This window comes from Quercus lobata, chromosome 1, assembly GCF_001633185.2.
Source record: "Quercus lobata isolate SW786 chromosome 1, ValleyOak3.0 Primary Assembly, whole genome shotgun sequence".
Lineage (NCBI taxonomy): Eukaryota > Viridiplantae > Streptophyta > Magnoliopsida > Fagales > Fagaceae > Quercus > Quercus lobata.
Window position 1 is genome coordinate 53502632 of NC_044904.1, and position 19490 is coordinate 53522121.

Sequence of the window (19490 nt, forward strand, 5' to 3'; positions counted from 1 at the left end):
ACAGTAGTTGAACAATACAGTGTTATTATATGACCAGATCAAATAACACTATGAAAAATAACCTAAGAAGCATCATGGAGTCGGAGACAAAATTACCAGGGCCTGAACCTTCCTCCAAAATTTGACGGAATTGTTCAACTTTTCATTGTTCGAAGTACTCCCTCTGCAATGCATCATCATTGACAAAAATAAATAAAATTACTACTAGTACTAGTACTAGTGAAAAATTTGAGTGAATTTGGGGGAAATTAAAATAAAATAAAAAAGTAAGGGAACTGACAGCGATGATAAGCCAGAGATCGAGAGGGGCTTGCTCGGCCTTGAGAATCGACCTAAAAGCTGCCTCCTCCAAGCTTATTGGCATTGGAAAGGTTATTTGTTGGTACTTTTATTGTGCTGAACTTGAATTTTGGTGCTTCCGGCCTTTTCATAGCATCATCATCTTCATGAACATAATTAATGAACAAACCATAATGATTAAGTAATTATTATATGACAAATAATGCTTTTTAGTTGGTCATATATTGTAAAATAAACTTTGAAAATGTATCATTTCAGTTACCTTTTTTGGACCTTATGCCGTCTCGTATAATAAGGAGGAGGTCTTGCATGTCCTTCGTCAGATGCCTCGGGCCCAGCGTTGTGTCCATGTTTATGCCCTCCTGTCCCACAAGGAGGTGCCTTTGATATGCGTTTCGGCCGACCTTCTTGTTGAACAGGTAACCCACTAGCTTCCTCAACATGAACATGGGGTGGGGTGATGGCTGATGAAGGGCCAGTAGACATACTGCTAGAGGGTGGCTCCTGCTGTATGTCAGGTGGGGTTAGATGAATACCCAAGTCAAAGGATGGAATGGGTGACACATCGGGAAATGACCGTGGGGTGGGTGGACGAATGTCAGGCCCAACACAAGGATGTGGAGTCAATGGGGGGATGGTGGGACTACGAGATGGATGTAGGGTGGGTGAAGGGATTGTGGGGCTAAGGGATGGATGTGGGGTGGGTGGAGGGGGATCAGAGGTAGGGACAACTCGAGGGGTACGAACACGCAAACGTCTAGTGGGAGCTATGCTCGTGCTTGGGCTCTCAGTAGTGCTTGGCCTCTGAGTAGCTGCTGCGGCAGGAGTAGCTGCCTCCTCATTCAGGACCTCAGGGTCCCGAGGTTGTACACGGCCAATCGCCTGTACTGCAGTCAGCACATCTATAATATCCTGGTGGTCCTCCGTGCCCACCGGGTGACGGCTCAACAAACGGAGGTATCCTTCAATCTGCACATGGAAAAACTAAGTATATTAGTAATGCAATACAGTTTATGTATGTACGAATGAACAATCAATGTTTTATAGGCCCTCTGCTTGTAGGGCAATTCAAGTTATTCCATAAAAAATTGGGAAGAAGAATATATACCATAACTCTAAAGGCTGAAATAAGAAATGATGAGGATAAAAGGAGAGCTTAAACCACACGGACATAAAGCCGACGGTTTAATACTTTTTCTTTGGGCGTAGCAGACGGTGCTTATGCTGACGGTCATAGTATCAGCTGACTCTGTGGTTGACGACTCAAATGCTGACGGTATAACAAAGGTGACGGAGGAAAATTGAGGCTGACGGACCGGGCACAAGTTTACTTGCTTTCCACGCTAGATAATATTTAAAGGATCCCCATAAGGAAAAGATCCCGTAAAATACGCTCAAAAGGACTCCTATAAGGAAAGGACTTCTACTCCAAGGTAAAGAGGTCAACCTTCTACTAGTATAAAAGCCCAAGCATCCTCACAAACTAAGGTACGCATAATTTACCCTCTCTAGCACTCTAGAGCAGTGAGAATAGTTCTAACTTGACCTTCGGAGGGTGTTTGGCCGGTACCACACCGGTACTCTCTGCTAGGTTCTTCCTTTTCGTTGTGCAGGTGCCGTTTGATCGTACGAGGAACGTGTGACTCACTGGTGATACTATTTTCGGCATCATCAGTTGGCGCCGTCTGTGGGAAGCGTAGCACGTTCTCGCTTCCTAGACAAAAGAGTTACATGGTACTCACTCGCTCAATGGCGACTACCAACGACGCTCAAGAAGAAGAAGCCCCTACGACTGCTCTTGAAAGACAGGTGAGGACACTCGCCGCTGCCGTAGAGCGCCTCACCAAACAAAATCACGACCTAGAAGAGCAACTGAGACAGAAGAATGCAGCCCCCAACAACCAAGGAGCAGATCAAGAGGGAACTAGCGCCGACAGGAGAAATCAGGAAGGCCCCCAGGCCAGCAACGCCCCGAGCAAACCAGAACGGCAGAACACGAGCATCCCCTCCCTCGCAGAGATTGCTCCGCCACTTGTTATTGCGGAGATGCAGGCCATGAAGGAACAAATGGAGGTCATGATGAATGCTCTCAAGGGACGAGTATCAAGCGACCTGGACGACCTTGTCAACCGAACTGACTCGCCGTTCACCGCCACCGTCAACTCCTACCCTTTACCAAGCAAATTCCGCATGCCACAGATAGACAGTTATGACGGGGTCAAGGACCCGCTGGACCACCTGGAGACCTTCAAGACCCTAATGCACCTTCAAGGAGTAGCGGACGCCATCATGTGTAGGGCCTTCCCTACAACACTGAAGGGCGCAGCGAGAATTTGGTTCAGCCGACTGGCACCAAACTCCATCGGCACCTTCAAAGAGCTCAGCGCTCAGTTTACCGCACACTTCATTGGAGGCCATCGATACAAGAAGTCTACAGCGTGCTTGATGAGCATGAAACAGCGAGAAGATGAAACTTTAAGGGCTTACATCTCCCGCTTCAACAAAGAGGCACTCTCAGTCGATGAAGCCGACGATAAGATCCTTGTTGCGGCATTCACGAATGGCTTGAAGAAGGGAAAGTTTTTGTTTTCCCTATACAAAAACGACCCTAAGACCATGTCGGAAGTGCTTTACCGCGCCACGAAGTATATGAACGCTGAAGATGCCCTATTAGCTCGGGAAGAGAAGCCCAGGAAAAGAGAACGACAAGAAGACAATCGGCAAGACCAAGGCCGCAAGAAGACAAGAACAGGAGACCGGAGGGAAGAAAGACGCCCTAGACCAATGGGGGGAAGGTTCACAAGCTTCACTCCGCTAACAGCCCCGGTGGATCAAGTCCTTATGCAAATCAAGGACGAAGAGGCTCTGACGTTCCCAGGAAAACTGAAAAGCGACCCCAACAAACGTTCCAGGGATAAGTATTGCCGTTTCCACCGCGACCACGGCCACGACACGGCTGATTGCTATGACCTCAAGCAGCAGATTGAGGCCCTTATCAGACAAGGAAAGCTGCAGAGATTCGTTAGCAAGGAGAGAGCGGATCCCCCCGCACAAGACCAGCACCCCCGACGGGACAATGAGCGACCGAGGCCTCCGATCGGGGATATCAGGATGATCGTAGGAGGAACGGCTGCCGCCGGGTCATCCAAGAAAGCCCGCAAGACCTATCTTCGGATGGTACAAAATGTTCAGCTGACGGGAGTCGTGCCGAAGATAGCACGGAGAGAAGGTCCCATAATCGGATTCTCAGAGGAAGACGCGCAACGCCCTCACCATCCACATGACGATGCGCTCGTCGTCAGCCTGCGTGTGGGGGACTACAACATGCACCGGGTGCTGGTCGACAATGGCAGTTCAGCGGATATTCTATACTCGAAGATAGCACGGAGAGAAGGTCCCATAATCGGATTCTCAGAGGAAGACGCGCAACGCCCTCACCATCCACATGACGATGCGCTCGTCGTCAGCCTGCGTGTGGGGGACTACAACATGCACCGGGTGCTGGTCGACAATGGCAGTTCAGCGGATATTCTATACTATACAGCGTTCCAGCAGATGAGGATCGACAGAGAGCGGTTGATCCCAACCAACGCCCCGCTTGTTGGCTTCGGCGGGAGCCGGGTATTCCCATTAGGCGCAGTCACATTATCCGTCACTGTAGGCGACTACCCTCGACAAATAGCCAGGGACGTGACATTCTTGGTGGTCGATTGCTCATCAGCCTACAACGCTATCCTCGGGCGACCCACGCTCAACTCATGGAAAGCAGTAACCTCCACCTATCACCTAATGATCAAGTTCCCGACTGATTACGGAGTAGGCGAACTGCGCGGGAGTCAGATGGCCGCACGCGAATGCTACATAGCCATGATGGAAATGGAGGATCAGGTTCAGGCTTTAAGCATAGAAGAGCGCCGGACGGTAACAGAGCCGGTCGAGAAGTTGGAAGAGATACCCCTTGACAATTCCGATCCTAGTCGAACGACCAAAATTGGAACGCTCGCTAACACCACGATCCGTCAGGAGCTCGTAACCTTCCTCAGACGCAATCGGGACGTATTCGCGTGGGATCATGAAGATATGCCGGGAATAGATCCTTCAGTCATGGTGTATAGGTTGAACGTATCGCCCGCCTTTCCACCTATCAGACAGAAGAAAAGAGTGTTTGCCCCCGAGCGAGACCGAGCCATAGCAGAAGAAGTCAGAAAGTTACGGGAAGCAAGTTTTATTAGAGAAGTATACTATCCCGACTGGTTAGCAAATGTGGTGATGGTCAAGAAGGCGAGCGGGAAATGGCGGATGTGCGTGGACTTCACCGATCTCAATAAGGCCTGCCCCAAGGATAGCTACCCCCTCCCGAGGGTCGATATCCTAGTAGACTCCACGGCTCGACACCAGCTGCTGAGCTTTATGGACGCCTTCTCGGGGTACAACCAAATCCGAATGCATGAAGCCGACCAAGAGAAAACGTCGTTCGTAACCAGCCAAGGCCTCTTCTGTTACAAGGTGATGCCCTTCGGCCTAAAAAACGCAGGCGCAACGTACCAGAGACTCATGAACAAAATGTTCGCGCAGCAGATTGGGAGGAATGTCCAAGTCTATGTGGACGACATGTTGGTGAAAAGCCGAAAGGAGGAAGATCATCTAGGAGATCTCAAAGAAACATTCGACACACTTCGCTCCTACAATATGAAGCTCAATCCAGGAAAGTGTGCCTTTGGAGTAACGGCAGGAAAATTCTTAGGATTCATGGTGTCTCAGAGGGGCATCGAAGCAAATCCGGACAAGATCCAGGCCATCCTGGATATGGCACCACCAAGAAATGTGAAGGAGGTACAAAGCCTCAACGGAAAGATAGCGGCACTAAACAGGTTCGTGTCAAGGGCTACGGACAAGTGTTTACCCTTCTTCCGAACATTGAAGAAGTCCTTCGAGTGGACTGACGAATGCCAGCAAGCGTTCGAAGAACTGAAGGTTTACCTTTCCTCCCCACCATTACTAAGCCCGTCGCAGCCAGGAGAAGAGCTTTTTCTCTACCTAGCCGTCTCCCCCGCGGCAGTTAGCGCGGCCCTGATCAGAGAAGAGGAGAAAGTACAAAAGCCCGTGTACTACGCAAGCCGAGCGCTTCATGGGGCCGAAGAAAGATACCCGCCCATGGAAAAACTTGCCCTGGCATTGATCACGGCAGCCCGCAAGCTCAAACCGTACTTCCAAGCCCACACGGTGAACGTTTTGACCGATAAGCCTTTAAGGCGAGCAATGAGCAGTCCCGAGGCCGCGGGACGATTGGCATTATGGGCTATAGAACTGAGCGAATTTGATATTCAGTACCGCCCGCGGACTGCCATCAAGGGACAGGTCGTCGCCGACTTTATAGCTGAGTTCACTCATGATGAAGACAAGGAAGCAGCAGAGTCCCCTCAATGGAGTATATATACGGACGGGTCATCCAACAGGCAAGCCGCAGGGGCCGGCATTGTGCTATTATCGCCCGAAGGGGACACCATCGAATGTATGGTCCGTCTCGACTTCCCTGCCACCAACAATGAATCAGAGTATGAGGCTCTGATAGCAGGGCTCGACCTCGCCAAAGCAGCAGGAGCCGCGAGGGTAGTCATCTACTGCGATTCACAGGTCGTCACTAACCAAATCAATGGAGACTATGAGTGCAAGGGCGAAAAGATGAAGAAGTACCTTGGTGAAGTAAAAGCGAGAGTGGCTGACCTAGAAGCTAAAGTTGTCCAAATCCCTAGAGAAGAAAACGAGCGGGCCGATCGCCTAGCGAAAGCCGCCTCAGCAGAACAAATGGTCATCCCTGGTAATGTACTCTCCTTCATACAGCTTTCTCCGCTAATAGACCTCAGCAACATGCAGGAAATATGCTCCGACAAAAGCTGGACGACGCCGTTAGTTTCATACTTGAGGGACGGGGTCTTACCAGACGAAAAGGAAGCCGCAAGAAGACTTAAGGTCCAGGCAGCGAGGTTCGTCTTGATAAAAGATGTCCTTTACAAAAGAGGTTTCTCCCGACCATATCTAAGATGCTTGGGTGTGGAAGAGGCAGACTATGTCATGAGAGAGGTGCATGAAGGAATCTGCGGAAACCACTCAGGGACCAAATCGTTGGTACACAAGCTTGTGCGAGCAGGATACTATTGGCCCACTATGCAGAAGGACGCCGAAGCCTATGTCAGGGCCTGCGACAAGTGCCAAAGGTTCAGCAACATTATTAGGCAACCAACCGAAGAGCTGACCCCAATGACGGCCCCATGGCCGTTCGCACAGTGGGGCTTAGATATCATGGGACCCTTCCCTACAGCAGCACGACAGCTAAAGTTCCTGGTGGTAGGCATCGACTATTTCACAAAATGGGTGGAAGCTGAAGCATTGGCCACAATCACGGAGAAAATCGTACGAAGCTTTGTTTGGAGATGTATCATATGCAGGTTTGGCATTCCTAGAGTCTTCGTCTCGGACAACGGACGGCAATTCGACAACGACCCCTTTCGAGATTTCTGCTCACAACTAGGAATAAAGAACCACTATTCTTCCCCCGCCCACCCTCAGGCTAATGGCCAAGTCGAAGTAACGAACCGATCCTTGCTCAAAATTATCAAGACCCGGCTCGAGGGGGCAAAGGGTATATGGCCCGATGAATTGCCAAGCATATTATGGGCTTACAGGACGACAGCAAGGACACCCACAGGAGAAACACCATTCCGACTGACATATGGAAATGAAGCGGTCATTCCAGCAGAAGTTGGGCTCACAAGCTACAGGGTGCACAACCACGACGAAAACAAAAATGATGAGGCCATGCGACTACAGCTGGACCTAATAGACGAAATCAGGGCAATAGCAGAACAAAGGCTCGCTCGATACCAGGACCGTATGGCTAAACACTACAACTCTCGGGTTCGACACAGGGACTTCCAGGTTGGAGACCTTGTTCTTAGAAAGGTCATGGGCGCCGCTAGGGACCCTACCCAAGGGAAACTCGGCCCCAATTGGGAAGGACCCTACAGAGTTACGTCGTGGCTAAGGAAAGGCACATACCATCTAGAGACATTGGAAGGAAAGAAACTGCCGCACCCGTGGAACACCGAGCACCTACGAAGATACTACCAGTAGGAGCGACAGCACAAAGTTCAATTTTTTATTTTACATTCCAGCAAGACTTTAGTCTCACTCCTCATAACTATCATTTACTTTAATCTTTTGCAACAATTCTTCTTTTTAGCCCAAGGGGCAGGATTTGGTTTTAATTACTTTCATTTGAATGCATGACAATAAGAGGAGTTTTTCAGAAATTACTGAAGTGTATTTCTTCTACGGTCTACTAGGTTCGCGGCCAAAACCGCTAAGTCCATAACATACGGACCAAAAAGACGTCAAAGACATCAAGGCTAAGGCCGACGGTCCAAAAGATGAAACAATCATCGTATGGACGAAGTCCTAAAAAACTAAGGACTAATGAAGGTGTTAAATACACCAAAGCTTAAAAAGCTGACGAACCAAAAAAGATGTCAGAGACATCAAGGCTAAGGCCAACGGTCCGGGAAATCTAAAAAACCGACGGTCCAAAAGATGAAACAATCATCAAATGGACGAAGTCCTAAAAAACTAAGGACTAATGAAGGTGTTAAATACACCAAAGCTTAAAAAGCTGACGGGCCAAAAAAGATGTCAGAGAAATCAAGTCTAAGGCCAACGGTCCGGGAAATCTAATAAGCCGACGGTCCAAAAGATGAAGCGATCATCAAATGGACGAAGTCCTAAAAAACTAAGGACTAATGAAGGTGTTAGATACACCAGGCTTAAAAAGCTGACGGTCTAGTGGATGAAAATATCATCATATGGACCAGGTCCTAAAACTAACGGACCTATAAGGCAGACGGTCCAATAGATGACGGTCTAACGAAAAAGTAAGACCCTACTTACAAACGTGGTTCTCAAACCAACAAGCCCGTAGAAATGATAAAAAGGGGCTAAAAAATCAAAAAAATAACGATCTCATCAAATAAATGGGGCCATAAGAAATTAGAATCAGTATACATGTTCAAAGCGACGAATTCCAAGTGCCATAAAAAGGGGCAAATAGAGTTACAGGTAAAAAGCCCAATAAACAAAAGGACATTTAAAAACATTGTTCAAAAATTACAATAGAAAAGCTATGGTTAAATGGCAGGAACATCCTTGGAGACCCCGTCAGCTTTATCCTTGGCAATTTGTGCCGCATCTGAAGACTCGGCAGGAATAGTGACGGCTGGCTGAGCCAAAATAACTCCGGCATCATTAAGCAAAGAGTCCAAACTAATAGGTCCGTCACCTTTGTCAGCAACAGTTTCACGAGCAGGAGTCATCGGCACGGAGGCGTCCATGGTAATTCCGGATAGATCCAACTCTGGATAAGCTGACGCTACCTGCCTCAGACAATCGTCGAAACCTGTGCCGTAATAATCAGCGCAGGAGTCAATAAATGACTGGGTTGTCTTGAATTTTTGGACCGCATCAGTCCCAGCCGTCTCTACTTGTGCACGTAAGGATGAAACCTCCTCCTCAAGCTTCTTCTGCTGACCCTCAGCCTCTCCCAACTTCTCCTTTACATCCTTCAGCTCTGAGTTTAAGAGACGGACGGCCTCCTTATATTGCGCTTGCTGATCCATCAGATTGGCGTTATGCCTCCTAACCCGAGAAACGACGCCTTCTTTGGCCACGCACCGGTCTTGAAGTGCTTTTACACGAACCAAGGCCTGAAGGAAGTACAACCGTCAGCCATAAAGCAAGGCAAACATTAAATTAATCAAAGTAAAAAGCATACCCGTGCTATGTCAAAGAAAGCTGACGCCCCCAGGTCTTCCGTCCCTAGCTGAGCACAAGGGTCAAGATCCGTCTGTTTTATGAGGGATTCTACCCCCTCAACAGCATAATCCTTGTGGGTCAGCAAGCAACGGGGTCCCTCAATGACGGGACCAGAAGAGGTCATCACTCCTTTCCCAGCACCGTGACCAGACTTGGGAGGCGACTTCGTGGAAGGCACATCCCCTGCACTGACAGCTACCTTCTTAGAAGGAGGATCGTCCTTTCCGTCAGCCTTCCTCTTAACTGAACTCTTCAAAGAGGAATGAGGGGTTGACGCTCCTTCTTTTCCCTTAGCTTTCTCCTCCTCCTTCTTACGGGCAGCAGCGGCCCTCACCCTTTGCTTCGCAGCTTCCATCTCTACACAAAATAAATTGACGGATCAGTAATAGCCGACGAAAGAAATAAACCGACGGGTCATGTAAGGCTTCGACTTACGTTTACGAGAAAATTCTTCCAACTTCCGAGCTTCAACCGTCGGCTCTGGACCCCCACAATACAAATGGAGGGTGTCTAGGGTGATCAAGTCCCTACACTTCCGTTGCTCAAGCGATATGCCAAGTATCCGACGGATAAATTCCCTTTGTTCGTCAGATATCTCCGGGCGAGCACTAGCTGAAATAAAAGGGAATAGACGGTGTTAAAGGAGACGGACTCAAGAAAACTCCCTGATAAATGAAAAGAGACGGTAAGAAGAAAGACAAGGGGGCAACCTGACTCCCTAATATAGGCCCAAGTGTTATCAAAATAACCGCCAGGCAGTGTATCCCACTCACCTGGACGGCACACCCAATCCGTCCCTTTAACAAAGAAAAATCTATTCTTCCAATTTCTATTGGAGTCTGGCATATCAAACACTAATCTTAAGCTCTTCTCACGTGGAGCAAAATGGTAAGTCCCCTTGGCAGATACTTTATGCTGGGGTCTGTAGCAATAAAAGAACTCGTCTAGCGAAAGCTGACGGTTCCCCCCACTCAAGCGACCCCAAAGGATCTCAGCACCAATAAAAATCCTCCAGGCATTCGGAGCAATTTGGCTGACGGACAATCCCAAGAAATCCGCTAGACGGTGTAAAGCCGTCAGTGGTAATCTAAGGCCAGCAGCGAACATGGCATCGTACATCCCCACATCAGCAGTCCTCCCTGTATAACACTTCTCATTTTTTCTAGGGAGACGGATAGGAATGTGGTCTGGGATTTGGAAACGGGTACGCAACTCGTTAAAAACTCTGTTGCTCATCTTTGGAAGGAATTTATTGACGGCCCACTCCTCCGGGAGGATGAAGGGACGGTTACCTCCAGAACTCCCTGAAGTTCCATCACAGGACTCGTCGTCACCTTCATCCTCATTTCCGTCACTACTAACCTCGTTACCCTCGTCCCTACTCCCGTCACTATCCGACTCCTCGTCGCCTTCATCCCCGTTCCCGTCCACACAAATTTCCTCGTCTCTCCTCTCGACCTCAACCTCACTTAACACTTTATCCCTAACTTCCTCAACTTGGCCTTCTACATCAATACTAAGGGACTGGGCTGACGTTTCCTTTCCTGACGATTCAGAAAAGCCGTCGGACTCTTGACCTGAGCCAAAGAATTCGTCGTAGCCCGCTCCATCGAGGACTGACGACTGATCACTCGACGCGTCACTCGACATCTGACTACCTACAAGTGACGGATATGCTCTAAGTTCCTAGACTGACTTTGTTTTTTCAGGAAAAAATAAAAAAGGGAGAAAAAAGCGAAGAGAAGGAAAGAAGAACTTACAGGTGAAGCAGATCTTGAATGGATGGAACGACCTTGAAAGTGACGGTGTTGATAACAGCTGACGGATCAAATTGGAAGTAAGGGTGACGGATTCTCTCTTGAAAAACCAGCGAGGTTGAAATGATGAAATGAGTGAAGGGGCGTGGTATTTATACAAGAGAGAAAACGCACGGAAGACGAGGCGACGCCCGCGCCCAGAAACGAGGCCAACGAATGAATGCCACGTGACCTTGCATTTAATAGCTCGAAGATCGAGGAGTCGTTCATATTTGATTTTTCCCTAGTCATCTTCTAACTCCACATGCTGACGGTCTTATTCGTCGAACATGTAGAGTAGGGGGCAACTGATGAGGATAAAAGGAGAGCTTAAACCACACGGACATAAAGCCGACGGTTTAATACTTTTTCTTTGGGCGTAGCAGACGGTGCTTATGCTGACGGTCATAGTATCAGCTGACTCTGTGGTTGACGACTCAAATGCTGACGGTATAACAAAGGTGACGGAGGAAAATTGAGGCTGACGGACCGGGCACAAGTTTACTTGCTTTCCACGCTAGATAATATTTAAAGGATCCCCATAAGGAAAAGATCCCGTAAAATACGCTCAAAAGGACTCCTATAAGGAAAGGACTTCTACTCCAAGGTAAAGAGGTCAACCTTCTACTAGTATAAAAGCCCAAGCATCCTCACAAACTAAGGTACGCATAATTTACCCTCTCTAGCACTCTAGAGCAGTGAGAATAGTTCTAACTTGACCTTCGGAGGGTGTTTGGCCGGTACCACACCGGTACTCTCTGCTAGGTTCTTCCTTTTCGTTGTGCAGGTGCCGTTTGATCGTACGAGGAACGTGTGACTCACTGGTGATACTATTTTCGGCATCATCAAGAAATATGACCTTCGATTTTGAAATTAGATTTTGAAATCAACAAAGTTCTCTATAACGTAAACAAATAAAGTTCTCTATAAGGAATCTTACGTAGAAAACAACTTTAACCTACTTCTTTGATGCTAAGCATACATTGGACCACCTAAATCATGTTCTAAAGAGAGCGTACTAACTGGATAGTTTCGTTTTTAAGGCCACTTGGCCATTTTCGCCAAAAACTAACGTAATATGATGTATTTTTTTTTCCCAAGATATCCAAATAGAGTTTAATTCATTTACAAAAATAATTTAAAAGTAATTATTTTTTTGGACTTCAGGCCTAAAAAATCATGAGCTCCAAAATTTGACTTGATTTCTTCACAGTTGTACACCGGCTCATTACATTACAGCAGCAGTTTCCCTATTTCATCACCTTCAACAAAGCTTTTGCGGTGAGTCTATGTTTCTCTCAAGCGTTTTTAGTATTTTGTCTGACCAAAAAAAGACATCTTTTATTGTATACTACAAACCAAAAGATGAGCTTTGCTAATACTAAGTAAAATTGAACCATTTGATTACTAATTTGGTGGAATTAATGAGGGTTATTGACTGGTAGTTGAAAAATAGTTAATGGCTTTTTTGTGAGATGGATAGATTGAGCAAAATTTTTGGTCATATTTTGATGGCCAGAAAATATCATTTGAAAGGCTTTCAAATGATTGTGAGTAAGCTGGACTGTGATGGGTTTAACCTAAAATTTTAGAGTTACTTCTTAAAAAATAATGAACGAAAAAGTTTAGTGCTTCCTTTGGTGTTTGTGAAAAGTGAGTGCTTCCTGGAAGTGGTATTGAAAACCCTCCAATGTTTTGGTGCTTATAGCCATATGAGCTTAGATACTCAGGGGATAATTCACTGAATATTTCCAAAATTATGGACTTTAAAAAAAAAAAAAATTATGTACATGAGTTATTCAAGGTGATACTGATTCTCTAGTAATGCGGATCTGTGCACATTTTTTCTTTATATCTTATAAGGTGGTATATCTTTGAAGTAAATGGCAGGTAAGGCTTTGTTTGCAGGTTTGAAAGAGTTGTTTTTTGAAATGGCAAAACTTCTACTAATCTTGTGCTTCTACTACTTGAAATACATATTTGATAATTGTTTAAAGAGTATCAACAATGAAATGATGAAATATATGACATGATGTGAATTGTGAAGTGTCTTCTTTTAAATTAGAAAATGCGAAGGACATGTTAAAAGAACAAGCTTCAAGTGTCTATAATCTCAATAAAGTTGGCTTTCGATGGATACACAGGATTGATATTTGATCACTAATTTGCTAGCAGGACCAGTTTGTAGGGAGCTTAAGGTGACAATGGAAAGCCAGGACAGATATGAAATGACACGTGTTGATCACTAATTTGCTAGCTTCAACTGTTTTCATGCTAAGGAGTACGGTAAAATGTACAAGATGTAGAGAAGTTACCAGTATAGTCAATGTAGCACCAGAAACATCAATGAACCTCCGAGTCACCCTTTTGAACCAGCCGAAGTACTCATGCTGTGGAGGCATATCACCAAGCACTCCTTGACAACACTGTTGAAGGCGATTACCCCAATTTAGTAAATGCAGAGCATGTTTCCGCATCCAATCAACGCCCACCTTCCCCCTCAAATCAATGGCATGAAGCACGGGGTCAGTGTTAACATCTTCGGGAATTTCTTGGATCATCCCAAATTGACGAACGACACGATCCGGTGTATGTATCTCTACTAGGTGGAAACATACAAGCGGCACCGTTGCCGTCCACACAGCCCTCCCTGCAACGCACCATGGCGGAAGGTGCTCAAAATCAGCTTCATATGGCTGCCACACCACCTACAGTAGCCCAAAAACAAGTACGCAACATATTAGGCAACTATGTTTATATTTCAAAATTCACCAAACATATATCTTGTTCGTAAACATGTTAACATATTAAACAAGGCATTTTCATACCTGGCTTGGCAGCATTGAAGCTATTTGCTGGCGATACCTATCCCTGAAGATGTGGGCAGGCCTGTTTTTCTTGTTTGGGACCCACGCCCACCTACAAGTGTTGTCAAGAACAAAAGATCAATATTTATAACTTTCCTACTAAGATAATGTCATGACTAAAACTATAATGTTATCACATATAACTACTAAGATAATGTTATAGATAAAAACTAGGCAATTAATAATATCACTACAATAAGAAATAATCCTTATAAGGTAGAGACTTACTTCAGGTACAGAGGACCACGCGCTGGAGAACCATAAGCGCCTGCTGGTGGGCCACGCTCAATTGCCGGGCACAAATAAGGGAACCTGGCCCATACCCAATACTGCACCAACAGTAAGCATCCACCGATTTGACTGGTTTCCTTATCGCTTGCCCTGCATAGCTCTCGGTACAACCATGCAAGGCAAGCACTCCCCCAACTGTACCTTTGTGGGTTGCGAAGGTCTTCCAACTGCTGCACCCACATTAGATGCACCCTATCGCCAGATTTGTCCATGAATATTGTGTCCCCTAGTAGCGCTAGGATATAGCATCGTGCGTACTTATGCAGCTCATCCTCTTCGGCATTAGGCGGCAATGGATTAGCAACTTGCTCCAAAAGCCATTTGATGAGAATCCTTTGGCCATGAAGTTCCTTATGTTGATCTTGAGTTATAGGTTGAAAGCCAAGGAACTCCTCGCACACAGTCGTCCAAGTTTTCTGTGTGCTCCCTGTTACAGCGTCACCATCGATAGGAAGCCCGAGAATCACCTCCACATCCTGCAATGTAATGGTCATCTCACCATGTGGCATGTGGAAGGTGTGAGTCTCAGGCCGCCATCGCTCCACTAAGGCTGTAATTAGGCCGTGGTCAAGCTCTCTACCCGGCTGCCTCAGCAGTCCCTCCAAGCCCAATGCCTTAATAATGTCAACAACTCGATCATCTACCATTGGTTCTCGGTTGGAGAACTCTTCAGTACGGCCACGGCAAGTAAGGGCCCCTGGATCCTGCACAAAACGAATCCTTGGATTAACATATGAGAAACGTCTGCATGTATATTGTATGAATTAAATACGTGTACATTTTACATAAATATTTACTGCAGTATTGTACCTGCCCATTCCAAATAGCTTCTGATCGATGGGTGGACTGCAACGTTAACACCGAATCGTCAATAGGGCCAGGCCGTGTATGGTCAATCCGTCCAGCATTTGCAGCATCCATACTGCACAAGAATGATAAGCAATTAGCACGTAATATTGACATTGCAAGTAAACATAGATATGATGGTGCAAAAGTTTTTTCTGAGCTAAATAAAACAAAAATATGATAATTTAATATTTTACTAGCTATATAAACTTGCTGATTAGAATCTCAATGAGATCACTTAGGTCTAACTAGAATTACTATACTCCAATGAGAACACTTAGGTGTTCATAACCTTCCCATTTTTTTCCCTATATTGAATAATGGTCCAAAGCCACACGTAAGTGGATTGGATCCATATGATATTGCAGCAAATTGAACTAATCCTTTTACAAGTACACTACAATTATGTGACCTTAAATGTTTAAAAGTTCTATTAGTCGTGATTTATGAGGATCATTGTATAATCTCTACTTATTTGTGCTTTTCTTTAGTAAATTCTCTTGGTGAACAATTAAAAGTTATTTTTACCTTGTGAAATTTTTTTTGAATAGCCATTGTTGGGGACATTACACCTTCAGATGGGATTTCAAAGGAAGAGAAGAGTCGACAAGAACGAGAAGCATTAGACCACATGTGCAAATTACTTGGTGGAGGGTCAAGAGGTACTTTATTCACTAACTCTATGTGTGCGCACGTGTTGTTGTCAATGTGAGGAAAATGAATTTGTTATTCCTCTACCTGAAAGTAATTAGTTGTTTGACAATTTTTGACTTCCTATTTATAAATTGCAGCCCAGGAAATAGGTGTATTTTTCTCAAAATATGAGGAGAATTCTTCACCAAAGGCTAAAATTGTTAAGGACCTTGACAAGGTATATTGCGGCTATAGTAATGCATTTTATTTAATAATAATTTAACTTTGATTCACTCACTACTTTTGCCAAGAAGCCTTATAGTTCAATGGCATTGCTTGGTGTTTCCAACAGAGACATCTAGGGTTTAAATCCCCACGCCCAACTTAAAATGTATCAAAAAAACATTGTTGGTAAGTAAGTTTACATATGCATCCAATATGTCTTGAGCCCAAGACTTCACCGTCCACCTAGAACTTATAAGGGGAGGAGGTGCCAGTCGAACTAGAGAGCTCAAATGTCATATTTTTTTGTTATATGCAAGTTAAAGTTTGATGACATAGATGTAAGTCAGTGTTTAATTCATTCAATGAAAATCCTGCCTCGCTAAAACAGAATATATTGGAAAGAAATAGGAAAAAGCTTTTAACTAACTAAACTTCTTGCCATGGAAGTAAAGAATGTTCCAGCTCGAGCAATCTAAATTGACATTCTAGTCTGTTGGAAAGCAATGCTGACACTAGGAAAAATCAATCACTGGTTTAGACCTAAAAAGCATCTATAATGTAATTTCATATAACTCGAAGAGACCATCACCATGTTCTGACACTGAGGCTCCACCCCACCTCCTCTAGTGGTGTGAACTCACACAGGTCTGAAATAAGGTTGGACTGGATTCAAGAAACTACAATGCCCCAAGCAGGATTGGGTGCAATGGCAGGTTTTATGGTTGACCCATAAATATATATATATATATATATATATATAAAACCTAGAAGATCAATTAATACATACTTGGGTTACAAGTCTGATCTATTGGTATTATTACAAAGTCTGTTATGATCAGTACTCCACTCAACTCTTGTCTCTCACCTTGATTCCAACTAACTGGGGTTGATCCGTTATTCCATTGTCAGCTAGGTATCTTTCTTGGCCATTCCACCCTAAGGCCAGATTCTTCAGTTACCTCTTTGTTTTATCATATCCGTCTTTACTACTCGAACATCCCTCTTACCCTTTTCATTCATTCAAAATGAAATCAAGCCTCTCTTTCTCATTAATGCATTTGAGATTTGTTGTACATACTCAAATCATGTTGGGCATCTCTTCCTCATTTTTTTAATAGGTGCTATCTCACTTTTGAATGGATTTCACAATCCTCCTTTTTATCCTCTAATATAAAAATTGAATAAAGTAAAATAACAGGGGTGGAAGGATAGGGTTGCGCCACCTCACATTCACTCCATTTAATAAACTTGATTTCCTTTTTTTTTCTTTGAAACAATCTTTTTTTTTTTTTTTTAAAGAGTATAATAATACTGGTAATAATCTGATTTTTCTTTCACTTCAATGTTTGAATATAAGCCTCAACCAAGTAGACATGGGAAACTAACCAGAATCTACAGAGACAATCACCATTAACAACAACAACACAACTTACAATTCACCAGCGCAATTCATACTATTCAGCCTCCAATATATGTAAGTGCATGACCTCCTAGACTATACAGTTAGAAGTGAATGATTGCTAGAGCAAGCTATGAGTCTTAATTGCAATGTTTAATATCCATACCGCTCATTTGGAAGATGATGTTTTTATACAATATTTTATCGGGTCACATTTGAAATTTACCTTTCAAGCATGCATTTCATTTAAAATTTTGAACATTTAAAATACATTCCTTGTTAAGTATTCTTTCTAAAATAAAAGATAATTAAATGTTTGACAAGAATGGAAGAAAGTAAACAAAGGTCACATGGCTGTTTAGCTTTATTGCCATTTTCATATAGTCACAAGTGTATTGCTAATTTCCTATTGATCAACTTCAATATTCAAGACCAGCAAAAAAGGGTGTGACAAACTACCATAAGCTGACCCCAGTAAACACTGCCAAATCCCCCTTCTCCAAGCTTGTTATCATAATTAAAATTGTTTGTAGCTGCATGCAGCTCCCTTAAAGAAAAGACTCTCCAAGTTTGACACAATACCATTCCTAACCGAAAAACCTAAAGCATAACCAATCAACCAAAATTCATAACTGAAAAAAGACTATGTAATTTGTTTCTTCAATAGCAAACTACTAAGTGCTTTTTTATATGCATATAATTTAGTAATTTGTAATGGTACACAAGCACTATAAATATATGAGATAACTATTTCATATAAACTTGTAAGTTCTAAGCTCCTAATAGACAAGCAAATGAGCCTAATGAGATATACAATTCTCTCGTATAAGCTATAATCCTAATCAGCAATAACAATCTAACCTGAAGCCAGAAATTTGGAAAGTCTTAAGGATGGCAGCAACAATATGCACTATCCAAGCAAGAATGTCATCTGCACTCACCAAATCCAAACCCAAATTTCATAAAAATCATAAAATAAAAATTAAATAAAGTATCTACCACAAAATCCAAACCCAAATTTCACAAAAATCAAAACTGAAAATTAAATAAATAACCTAAATGTTAAGTATCCAAATCCAAACCCAAAATTTCACAATAATCAAAACAAAAAATCAAATAAATAACTTACCAAGCAAAATCGGAATGGGTAAGCAAGCAAGTTTGACTTCAGCCAATGAGAGTTGAATGTCATCTGCACTCACCAAATCCAAACCCAAATTTCATAAAAATCATAAAATAAAAATTAAATAAAGTATCTACCACAAAATCCAAACCCAAATTTCACAAAAATCAAAACTGAAAATTAAATAAATAACCTAGATGTTAAGTATCCAAATCCAAACCCAAAATTTCACATTAATCAAAACAAAAAATCATATAAATAACTTACCAACCAAAATCGGAATGGGTATGGGTATGGGTATGGGTATGGGGGTGGTAATGAGAGAGAGGGAGAAAAGGAGAAAGGATCTCCTAGTGAGGGAGAGAGAGATCGACGAGGAGAGGAGCCGATGGCTGGGCTCAGCCTCGTCGGCGTCGTCGCTGGGCTGGGCTGGGCTGGGCTGGGCTCTGCTCGTCGAAGCCGGCGGGGTTCTGTGTGTGTGTGAGCGTGTGTGAATGTCAGAGGCCGTGTGAGAGATAGAGAGAAAATGAGAGAGTTTTGTGAGTGTGGGAAATGAAAATGTAAGACTGAGGGTGAGAGAGTGTGAGCGCTCTGGTTTGTGTGAGAGTGAGAGGGTGTGAGCGTGAGTGTGAGTGAAAGTGAGACAAATGCAGTAGACGAAGACGTTAATTTTGAAAATCCCTCAATTGGAAACCGAGTCTTTAAGACTCGATTTCCGGCTGGAACACACGTGGAAATCGAGTCTAAGAGACTCGATTTCCATGTCAACGCCACATGTAAACTCTGCCACATCAGACGTGGTCAAGCATACAAACCGAGCCTTAAAGACTCGATTTTCAAGCCCAAAATCGAGTCTTTAAGACTCGAGATGCTATTTAACAAATATCTTTCTAAAGAAAGCCTACTAACTAGATAGTTTGATTTTTAAGGCCAGTTGGCCATTTTCGCCTGTGTTTTGTGTATAGACGCGTGAGTGAAGTTGTCCCACATTGAATAGTAACGAGAAAAGTGAGTTATTAATATAAAATAGTTAGGTCAAAACTCATAACATTAAGCTTTTGGCTTAAATGGGGCCAATTTTTTTATTTTTTTTTATTTACTATCTATAAATTAATTAAGTAGTTGATTTCCTTTAATCGTTCAAATTA

At 44.0% G+C, this 19490-nt stretch overlaps 2 protein-coding genes, 1 long non-coding RNA gene and 1 pseudogene across 3 annotated transcripts; 1 reads left to right on the top strand and 3 right to left on the bottom strand.

Annotated features, from left to right (window-relative positions):
- Positions 1–19490, top strand: part of LOC115992299 — a 41196-nt pseudogene that overhangs the window by 14866 nt on the left and 6840 nt on the right.
- LOC115992317 lies at positions 82–778 on the bottom strand. The gene is made up of 3 exons (XR_004092476.1): positions 563–778; positions 281–442; positions 82–163 (listed from the first exon to the last, which is right to left on the bottom strand). It is a non-coding gene; the product is annotated as an uncharacterized LOC115992317 (long non-coding RNA).
- On the bottom strand, positions 8167–11696 carry LOC115992288. Its single transcript, XM_031116444.1, has 4 exons — positions 11679–11696; positions 9598–9774; positions 9122–9519; positions 8167–9053 (listed from the first exon to the last, which is right to left on the bottom strand). Exons 3-4 carry the CDS (start codon positions 9515–9517, stop codon positions 8478–8480), a joined length of 972 nt encoding a protein of 323 aa, XP_030972304.1. The 5' UTR covers positions 9518–9519; positions 9598–9774; positions 11679–11696; the 3' UTR covers positions 8167–8477.
- Positions 13127–19105, bottom strand: LOC115955632 (serine/threonine-protein phosphatase 7 long form homolog). The gene is made up of 7 exons (XM_031073841.1): positions 19051–19105; positions 18349–18411; positions 18081–18150; positions 14927–15038; positions 14054–14820; positions 13787–13877; positions 13127–13666 (listed from the first exon to the last, which is right to left on the bottom strand). Exons 1-7 carry the CDS (start codon positions 19103–19105, stop codon positions 13127–13129), a joined length of 1698 nt encoding a protein of 565 aa, XP_030929701.1.